Source organism: Mercurialis annua, linkage group LG5 (assembly GCF_937616625.2).
Source record: "Mercurialis annua linkage group LG5, ddMerAnnu1.2, whole genome shotgun sequence".
In the NCBI taxonomy this organism is placed as follows: domain Eukaryota; kingdom Viridiplantae; phylum Streptophyta; class Magnoliopsida; order Malpighiales; family Euphorbiaceae; genus Mercurialis; species Mercurialis annua.
The window spans coordinates 11,918,980-11,929,214 of record NC_065574.1 but is presented as its reverse complement, the minus strand read 5'-3'; the positions used below and the strand labels follow the sequence as shown (position 1 = coordinate 11,929,214).

General features: G+C 33.1%; 2 protein-coding genes across 2 annotated transcripts; one reads left to right on the top strand and one right to left on the bottom strand.

The window, feature by feature from the left end:
- The first annotated feature begins 1,746 nt into the window (after positions 1 to 1,746).
- LOC126682401 (chloroplast protein FOR GROWTH AND FERTILITY 2-like) lies at positions 1,747 to 4,919 on the top strand. The gene is made up of 2 exons (XM_050378064.1): positions 1,747 to 2,134; positions 3,727 to 4,919. The coding sequence occupies exons 1-2, from the start codon at positions 1,829 to 1,831 to the stop codon at positions 4,564 to 4,566; spliced, it is 1,146 nt and encodes a 381-aa protein (XP_050234021.1). The 5' UTR covers positions 1,747 to 1,828; the 3' UTR covers positions 4,567 to 4,919.
- A 1,461-nt stretch (positions 4,920 to 6,380) lies between these two features.
- Positions 6,381 to 9,901, bottom strand: LOC126683287 (CDP-diacylglycerol--inositol 3-phosphatidyltransferase 1-like). The gene is made up of 12 exons (XM_050379136.2): positions 9,790 to 9,901; positions 9,458 to 9,582; positions 9,266 to 9,360; positions 9,101 to 9,185; positions 8,971 to 9,020; positions 8,520 to 8,559; positions 8,353 to 8,397; positions 8,184 to 8,249; positions 7,945 to 8,059; positions 7,789 to 7,845; positions 7,579 to 7,677; positions 6,381 to 6,811 (listed from the first exon to the last, which is right to left on the bottom strand). Exons 3-12 carry the CDS (start codon positions 9,330 to 9,332, stop codon positions 6,752 to 6,754), a joined length of 684 nt encoding a protein of 227 aa, XP_050235093.1. The 5' UTR covers positions 9,333 to 9,360; positions 9,458 to 9,582; positions 9,790 to 9,901; the 3' UTR covers positions 6,381 to 6,751.
- Positions 9,902 to 10,235: the final 334 nt, after the last annotated feature.

Genomic DNA, 10,235 nt, shown 5'->3' with positions numbered 1-10,235 from the left:
AATAAGAGATATAACGAATATCTCGACTAAGTATTAGAATACTATCAAAGTTAAGAATCGTATTTGAAATACGATTATATTAATCTAAATTTATAACTTAGGGTTTTTACACTAAATCTACGTTTATGAATTAAATGTACAGGTAGTTCGAATAAATAATTGACTTAGCGACGAGCGGGAATAGCTAAGGATCAAACGACGCATGGAGCTCGCATTCATGGGATATTATTATTATTATTATTATTATTATTATTTGGAAAGCGGTCACTGTGAGTGGCAAATTTACTTTTGCGTATTATTAGTAAAATTATTTTCATACCTTATTAGTATTATTGCCCGTATATCACATTTATAAGAACTGTTATATGAGATGATAGGATGATGAATTTGATTATATAGATGATGTCGTATTCGTTGTTTTGAAGATGAGTGTCTAATGTGCGGTCCGAAGTGACCAACTACCTATTGGGTGTCAATAGGCTGCGTGATCATTAGTGAGTCAATCTAGAGTGCCTGACCTTGAGATTAAGATTTAATATATTCATGGCTGATATAATATGAATACGATACGAGGGTGAACTTGGTTACGGTGTAACCTAAACCCCGTATCTAGTGGGCTGGGCCCACCAGTGGGTTGCACACACCAGTGAGTTGGACTCACACTTTAATTTCGATGCGAGTGAGCACTCGGTTACGGTGTAGTCTGAAGTCCCCGTATCTAGTGAGCGGGACTCACACTTTTGAAAATAATAATGTTTGCTTGTATCATAATTCTAGATACGAATTAAGCGTGTAACGCTATCTTTTGTTAATACTATAAGTAACTTACAAACTCACTCAGTATTTCCCAAATACTGACCCCTCACTCTGATGTTTGCAGGTAGTCGGAGTCAGATTAGACAAACCATCTTCATTGTGCCAGAAGTCATTGGACTTACACAAGTATGAGTTCCTAAAACTGCAGTAGTCAGTAGATATCAGTCTTAGATAAACATTTTGACTTTAAATAGTATTTTATATTGTAAACTCTAATATGATATTTTAATATCTATAAATGCATTATTTAAAAGAGTTTTTCTGAAAATGTTTTGTATATAATATTATACTTTTAAATGCGAAAAATTGTTAGTGGTTTTAGGCTTGTTACGGGTTTCGGAGCTAACACTTCCATTTTTAGCGCCGGTCTCGGCTCAATAATTTGGGTCGTAACAATAAGACCTGTAATTTTTCCTCTCTCTTTCTCGCTCTCTTTTTTCTCTTTCTCTATGTGTTTTTTCTTTTTTTTCATTTTTTTTTCTTCATTTTTTCCTTTTTTTTTATTTCTCTTCTTTTCTTCTTCGTCATTTCTCCTTATTTTCCGGATTCTTTTTAATAGACGATATTAAAATTATAAACTTTTATACAAGAGTAAAATCATAAATTTGGAAAAAACATGATTTTTAACTTTTCCGTATTAATATAAAAAATACAAATACTTTTTTAAAAAATAAATATATAAACTTTTTTTTAAAAAAAAAATTTCAACTACTAATCACTAATTATTAACAATGATTAGATATTATAATTGTATAAAAAAATCTAAAAATTCAAAATAGGATTAATTCCAAAAAATAGTTTTAACTGTCATTTATTAATTAAACATACAAAATATGATTAATTCCAAAAACCACCAACAAATTTTTCAATTTTCAGTTAATCCCCAAGAGAGTCCTTCCCTGCCAAAACTTTATCCTCACCATCAACAACCCCACCCCACCCACCCACCCACCCACCTCCTCTTCTTTTCATTTCTTCCCCAAAATAACAGGAAACTCACCAACAGAAGCCAATGGAAAGGCTTCTCCACTCTCCTTCTTCGTCCCCAGCTCTCAAATTCAACCTTAAACCCACCACCACCACCTCCTCCTTTCTCCTCCGACTCAACCGAATTGACTCTTCCAAACTCGGGTTTCCCCCTCTAACTCGTCCCGATTCCAGGCGATTCAACTCAGTCTTTTGTTGCAGATATGACAACTCATCGGCAACTCGTTCGGTTAAGGTCCCTTCTCTATCTCCTCTTCACCCAATTGGGTCTTCTCCAACATCCCGTTTGGAACCTAAGCAGATCGAAAATGGAACATCTTTGCAACAAAAGGTATTGTCTTTGACTTGTTGGTTGATTGTGCAATTTTTCTTTGTTTAATCTTTGTTGTGGTTCAATGTGTTCTTGCATCTATGTTGGATTGTTGTTTTTGCTTGATTAGAGAATAGATTTGATAATTTGTTTGTGAGTGTCGGACCCAGAATTTTTTATATATAAGGTGTGCAAGATTGTATCGAAAGTTCGTAAACTTTAAGGTGGTCTATAAATTTTAAGACGGAAAAACTATACTATTAAATTCCATATACATACTTTTTTAAAGATTCAAAATAATAAAATGGACAAGTTTCCGCCACTGATTGGAATTGTTAGTAGATTCTCTGATTTCCGCCAATTGAATTTTGCGTTAGAATGACTCTATAATTGTGGTGCAAAGACTATTTCTTTTTTGCAGTTTATGTGTTTGATGTCCTGAATTGGAAGATTTAAAGTGTTTTTTGTTGTTATTTTAAAAAGATTATCCAAAGTTAAATAATTTCATTGTGTTTGGTGAGAATTTGGATGCAAGGAAGCTTACAAAGTTTATTTGACTTACTTACAATTTGTAGACTTTTGTGAGAGGATTAGAAAATAAACTTTTGTAAAATGATATTTATAGTTTTGTGTGTCAAGAAATGCATTCTAGGTGGAAGCTTCAGTTGTAGATTTAGTAAATTATCGAAGGACTAATCATTTAACTAGGTTGCAAAAGGCGAATGGTTGAAAGAAAAGTGGATGTGATTTAGATGTCATGAATGTTTTTGAAAAAATAATATGATTTGTGCTACTTTTTCACAATGAGGACATAATATTTCAGAAGATTTTCCCCATTTGGTACTTGTCGATCGCGTAAGTTATTGGTTCGCGCACCTCCACTGTGCCTCAATACTGTTTTTAGTGAAGTAATGAATATGACTGTCATGAGATAATCCATTGGCTAAAGATTTAAAGTCGGGTGATGGTTCGTTAGCGAGTGAAATTGGAATTTACTGATGTGGTGCAAGTGTCTTTTATGCTTCAAGCATTCAATAGAAGTCCTTAACATAAATGCATGTGTACACTACCTTAAAGTTCAATGATTGGGTAACATTTCTTTGCCAGAGCTACTTTACGTCTCAAATGATTTAAATTTGGATTTTGTATTGTTTCTGATATTCTATTTGTGCATGATCTTTACTTAACGTATTTTCGCCTTTATTCAATGTTGTTCATACTTCTATTTTGTAACATTTATTGTTTGAGGTCACATTTGGCTTTAAGCACGTTATACAATGAATTTTATGTTATAAAACCATATATACTGTTCTTACTTTCTATTTTTCCCTTTTTACATGCATGGTGATTGTTTAATTGTCAGCAAAGATGCTTAAAGGTGGTGCAACTTACATGTGTCTGATCCTTCAGAACAATTAAAGTATACAGCTGAATATAAGAAGGCTTATGAAACCTATTACTTATATATCACTTTCAGAATGTCATGCGAATTTGAATGCAGATTAGCATTATGAACTGTATCAAAAAAAAATCGATTTTTTTTTTGCACAGTTTAGTGTTAATATGGCAATTGTTTCCACCTTTTCTCAATATGTATTTTAAAATATTTCCAGGCAGCTAGTCTCGGGACATTTGTGGTACTGTCAGCTGTCATTATGTTCTTAATCCATCCGGTTTTTGCTTCACCTGCATTCGCCACCTTTCAAACTGCTGCAAAGGCTGGGGGTCCTGCCGTTGGTGTAGGAGCCAAACTGATGCGTACTGAATTATTAAGTAGTGCTTGGACTGGATTCCTTGCTGGTTGTTTACATACTCTTTCAGGGCCTGACCACCTTGCAGCCTTGGCTCCGCTCTCAATTGGTCGTTCACGAATGGAAAGTGCTGCTGTTGGAGCTCTTTGGGGCTGTGGCCATGACGCTGGTCAGTTAATATTTGGCTTGCTGTTTCTATTGCTAAAGGATCGACTCCATATTGAGGTTATCAGAACATGGGGAACTAGAGTAGTTGGTTTTACGCTACTTGTTATTGGTGCTTTGGGAATTAAGGAAGTTTCAGAAGTCCCGACTCCATGTGTTGTTTTAGAAAATGGCGAATGTGATGTCAGCAGCGTCTATGGAACACTAGAGAACCCGACAGTTGGGAAGAAGAAGATTGGTTTTGCTACTTTTGCCACCGGGATTGTCCATGGATTGCAACCAGATGCATTGATGATGGTATTGCCTGCACTTGCACTGCCTTCGCGCTTAGCCGGTGCTGCATTCCTCGTTATGTTTCTAGTTGGGACTGTTGTTGCAATGGGAAGCTATACGGTATTCTTAGGATCATGTAGTGAGGCATTAAAGGATCGAATACCAAGAATTACGGAGAAACTCACATGGATTTCTTCTCTAATAGCAATTGCTCTTGGCCTAGCCATTATTGTTAGCCAATTTTTCGGGTTTAGCTTGTATTGAGCTATCTGAACTGATATTTGCAAGCTAGCAATTTAGTGTTAGAGAGCTCTTTAGAAATAGTTATTTATTTCCGGCAAAGAAATATCAACGGGAACTTGTCTTCTTTATTTTTGTGAGTTCGTTATTTTGATATAGAAGTGAAGCCTATCTCATGGGAGATCTTTGTATTCCTTTAAGATAGAATTTCAGTTTGGTTGAACAATTTTAAGTTACTTGTATGCCTTGTGGAAGTATGTGACCTTATAAGGCTAAAAGAATGGTAATGTGCACAAGTAGGAGATGTGCATTTGGTTCAAATTGAATTGAATTGAATTAAAATTAAATTAAATAGAATTAATAGATTTGGCTTTTTCTTTTTGGTTTGTATTCATATTCAGTTTGGTTTGTGTTCATACATTTTGCATATCAGTCCATGGCCAACTAGGTGGGAGTAAGACTGTAAATGAACAGAGCTGAGTTTTGAGGTGTATATGTTCAGTTTGTTACGGAGTTCAGTTCATGTTTGTTCGATTTTTGGATGAGGTGTTCATACTCGGTTTCTTTTTAAACTTTATAGTATTTAGGCTAAACCCATCTAGAGGCCCTTGTACTATATCATTTTTGTTCAAAAAGCCCTTGTACTATTTTTTTATTCTTCAGGTCCCTTTACTTACATAATTTTTGATTTTCAGGTCCTTTTTTAATTTTTTCCAGTCCCTCTACTTACAAGTTTTTTGTTCCTCCAGTCCCTCAAAAGGACATGAAAATCGGAATTTTGCCAAGTACAGGGACCTCAAAAACAAAAAAATAGTACAAGGGTTTTTTGAACAAAAATAATATAGTATAAGGGCTTTTAGATGGGTTTAGCCTAGTATTTATGTTCAGTTTATGTTTATTAACTTGTGTTTTTTTTTTTGTTTAGCTGTTAAACGAACTGAGCTCGTGAACAAGCTCATTTATACATAAACAAACGAATACGAGTTAAACACGAGCCGTATCTAAATGAACGAGCTAAACAAATTAAAAAAAATGTCCAGCCTAGTTTATTTTTATCAAAATTACATAATTTTGTTGAAACTATAGTTTTTTGAAAAAATTTATATAGTTTTTGCTACATTGTTTTTAGAAGTAAAAAATTATATAGTTTTATACAAAATTATGTAATATTATGATTAATATTTAAAATATTTATATTAAATTAAAAATCAACATATATTTAATATAAATGCAAACCTATAATCGAACTTATGTACAAGTTAGTTCACAAACTCTTACCAAGCTCCTATACAAGTTTGTTCACTATCTCTTTATCGAGCTCCTATATGAGCCAGCTCATGAACTTTTAATCGAGTTTATATATGAGCCCATTCACAAACAACTAAACAAGTTCATATATGAGTTGTTCATGAATATAAATAAGTCGAACTATCGAGCCGAATGTGCTCTATATAAGCTGCCATTATGTAAAATCAAGCTCAACTCATATATGAAACGGGAAACGCAACTTTGTCAAAGTTTCCGTACTTCTTAGAGCTCAATTTTAGTTTATTTACAAAAGCCGTAAGTCTAGGGTAAGAATCTCCCATGGATTCAAATGCCCATATTGTATATTGTATATCGCAAACCAAATTTGTTGAGTTCTGTAAAATTAAATTCAATAATAAATTTGTAAAATTGATTTGGCTTAAATATGTGTAATGTATAGTATAGACAATGAGTTACTATAATGTCTTTATACTCTCCCATATAATGGTAACCAAAAAATAAAAAATACCATCATAGCACCTTGTAGTACAGAATAATAGACATAAAATAAACAAAGCCCTAGACAGAAATTGCAGAATAAGTGGCAAACATTGAACATTTACTGCAATTTTTGTAAAAACTGTTGGAAAGCAATAGCTACTAACATTGCCTCACTACCCACGAAGCACTCTTCCTTCCTGCATTTACAGTTTGAGTCACCAAAAAAGAATTGAAACTAAAGTATTAAAATGGTAGATTACAATTGTAAAACTCGATAAACACTGTACCACCGTCCACTATTTAGACAACTAGACACACTTAGAAGCAAAATCAAAACGAGGAAAGTTGAAACATGTAATCAGTTTTTCAATGGATCGCCAACTGCGATGCAGTGCTTCATTTGCCACTTTAACATCATCTTGAAGGCCAGAAAAGCTATTACAACTGAATGCACAACGTGTTATGGCTTCTCCTTTTTGTTGATGTCATGCAGGACACATATATCAGCTGCGGTTTTCATCTGAAAAAACAGAAACAAGTCCATGCAATTTAGATCACAACAAAGTCGCAGTTTTAGTATTTAAAGGGAATGAGTATCATGGATATTGTAACCGACAACAATGTCTGCTAAATTCTACACTAACTCGAGAACTTAATTACATGTGTAATCTTTTGAGAAACAGAAATGAGAAATTAGTTATTCTAATTTTGAATTAACCGACTTTAATTACAAGTGTGCTTCTAAGTTGCTCCCTCCGGTTCATAATATTTGTCGCATTTTGAAAATTTTGTTTGGTCCATAATATTTATCACTTTAAAGTTACAAGAAAGCATCTGTTACTATTTTTCTAAGTTTATCCCGAGCAATAAACAGTTTACTTTACTAAGGTTAAAAGGATTAGCTAAATATGAAAATAGCAGTAATTAATATGGACAATTTAGTAAAAGTACATACAAATCAAGACATATTTATTATTTTCTTAATCTATGTGAAATGGACAAATACGACAAATATTATGGACCGGAGTCTGGCAGTAGGTAATCATTACGAGTTTGAACATTTTCTACCTTATAGGTTACAGTATAACCACTAACTGTAACTGAAAAGTTTAAGATAAAGAATTTTGTTATATGTTCAGGATTGGGGCATGCATGCGTCTTTTGCAATATGGGCCTTGCAGTACCAAATTCACGAATTCAATGTTCCATTACATCAATTTTAGAGTTCAAATTAAGAATTCCAATACAAGTTGCTAACAAAAAGATAAAAGGTTTACTGATTGCTACCTGGATGACATTTACAGTTTGCTTGATTGCCCATCCAAATAAACTCAGTCCTAGTAGTGATGAGGTAAATGAGAATTTCGTCATGGACGTTATTAGAACCTGAAATGGCAGCGAAAAGGAAAAAAGAAGTTATGAAAGCGAAAGTGCCAAGAGAAATGCTATTTACATGCTAAATGGAAAAATGATTATGGTTGTTAGTAAAGAGCTTACATTGGTTAAGCTCTCAGTCTGTTTTTCTGCGATGAGAAACAACATTATATATAGAACCTATAAAAATAATAGTTAGATGAAGAAAACAACGGTAATAACATGACTGAGTGAAATATAGAGACCAATAATTATAGACAGTAGAAAAGTCAGAAGTACCTCGCAAGCTACACAACAGTAAGCCATGAACATACGATTTCCATAGTAAGCCTTGAATAGCCAATTAGTGCTGTCTTTGACATCCTTATGGCTGGTTTTGCCTAATAAGAACGTACTGTAATTCAAGTATAAGATATACAGTAAATACTCAGCAAACTCGAATAAAAGGGTACATAACCATACAGAAAACATCAATCCACACAAGAATGATTTGGTATGTTCTATACACGATAAGTTACCTGTACATCTGCAGCCAATGACTAGCAATATCTAGGGCGAGCAATGACAAAAAAGCAAAGCCAGGTCTACACACACACAAAAAGAAAAGAAAAATCAACCAAACAATCTAAAAAATGCAAGCATAAGAGATCTTTCAAAAGTTTTGAACGAGAAACAAAAAACTATTACCGGTATACTTGGGAAAGTATTACTAGTAGACAAGCAGTGCTAATCCTGGATGGTAAACACATTAATTAAATGAGCCATTCAAGGAAAAATGTAAAAATCTAAAATTAATAGAAGAAAACTAGAAAAGTTCAAAAGAAACTATGAGTGTTGAGGGGGGAAAAATTCACCTATCAGTTATCATATCCAAAACAGCTCCAAAAGTCGATACTGGATAAGGAACATGATTAATGAGACAATCAACCTTATATTTGTTCATAAGAAACAATCAACTTCTGCTAAAATACATAAAACATTACATTTTTTTTTTCCCGGAAAAACATTACATTTGGAAATTTGAAATATCAGTTTTAGAATTCATCCTTTGTTGTGTCCTAAAAGTAAAAAGCTGCTTTCGAGCAACATTTAGGAAAATACTAGAGACACAAAAAGACTTCCATTAGGAAGATTTACGTTCTACTACCCTCTCAAGTTAAATACATCCGATGACTAAATCATCTCAACGATGGTAACAAATGACATTGCTTTTACGAATAAAAATTGTAAATACTCAACGTGTTCATTAACCGAAATTACAAGTTAACTTTGCATCAAACAAAAAGGTTAGAAATGAAGCGATACCTTGATTGAATTTACGGGCACACCAACCATCAATACCGTCACATACAAAGCTGAAACGGAAAAAGAATCACAATCATGTTAAATTACCCTTGCACACTTCATAAAAACCAAATAAAAACGTTAGTCTGACCTGATAAAATAGAGAAGGCTAAAGAGACCCTTGTTAGAAAAACAAATAGCAAAAGCAAAACAGTTCATAAGAACTCGTGTATACCCTGCACATATTCGGAAGAAGAAGAACCATTAAGTACATAAACAGAACCCATCAAATTTATCAATAAGAAAAAGAACTGACCAACTATATTGGGAATGTAAAGATAGACAGATAATTTGGTGTGTTTGGGTATTGATTTCTTGGCCATTTTGAAGCTTCTATACAAGAAGATACAACTGCAAGAATCCAAGATTGATCGTTTAATTAGAAACCCAATTGAAATCTGGGGTTTGAAGAGCAACCCAATTGAATTAGATTAAGAAAGATAGAAACCTGAAAGGGTTTGTAAATTGTTCTTCTTGGATTCTTTTCTTGGAGCAAGGCAGTGAGTTTCTTCTTCTCTCCACGCATACACAGCCTGTCGTTTTTTCACTTTGTGCGATTATTTTGAGCTGTAGCTGTACCAGTACAATAAAGAAAATAATAATTAATTAAACCAATACTTCATCAAAATCAAGAAAATGAAAAAAAAACAATACTTTATCGAAAGTCTAAACAAACAAGGAATTTTTATAACAATTCAAGAAGCGCAAAATCGCGATAAACCCAGAAATTTAATTGATTGATTCAGACGAAAAGATGAATAAACATGGTAGTTTACGAACCGGTTGGAGGGCTGGGATTGATTGTACGGACGAGGTGATTCGGAGATTCGCAATGGAAAGGTAATGGAATGAAGGAGAGTAAGTAGAGTTTAGCCTTGTCTGAGTTATACTAATCGAATGGTTCATTTGGTGCTGAACTTATTACAAAGTTAATACTCACTCTTAAGCTCTTGCTGATTTATTAATTATGATTATCTATAATTAAGTCCAAAATTTTATTTATTCATAAATTTGTTGCCGACTTTGGTCCATAATATTTATATGTGTTTTGATATATATATTTTTATTAAATTTTTCATATTAATAATAATATTATTTTAACAGCAACAAATTATTATTATTATTATTATTATTATTATTATTATTATTATTATTATTATTATTATTCATAGGATTGATCAAATAATATGCAAGAAAAAGGATACTGGACTACAGTTCAAAAAAAA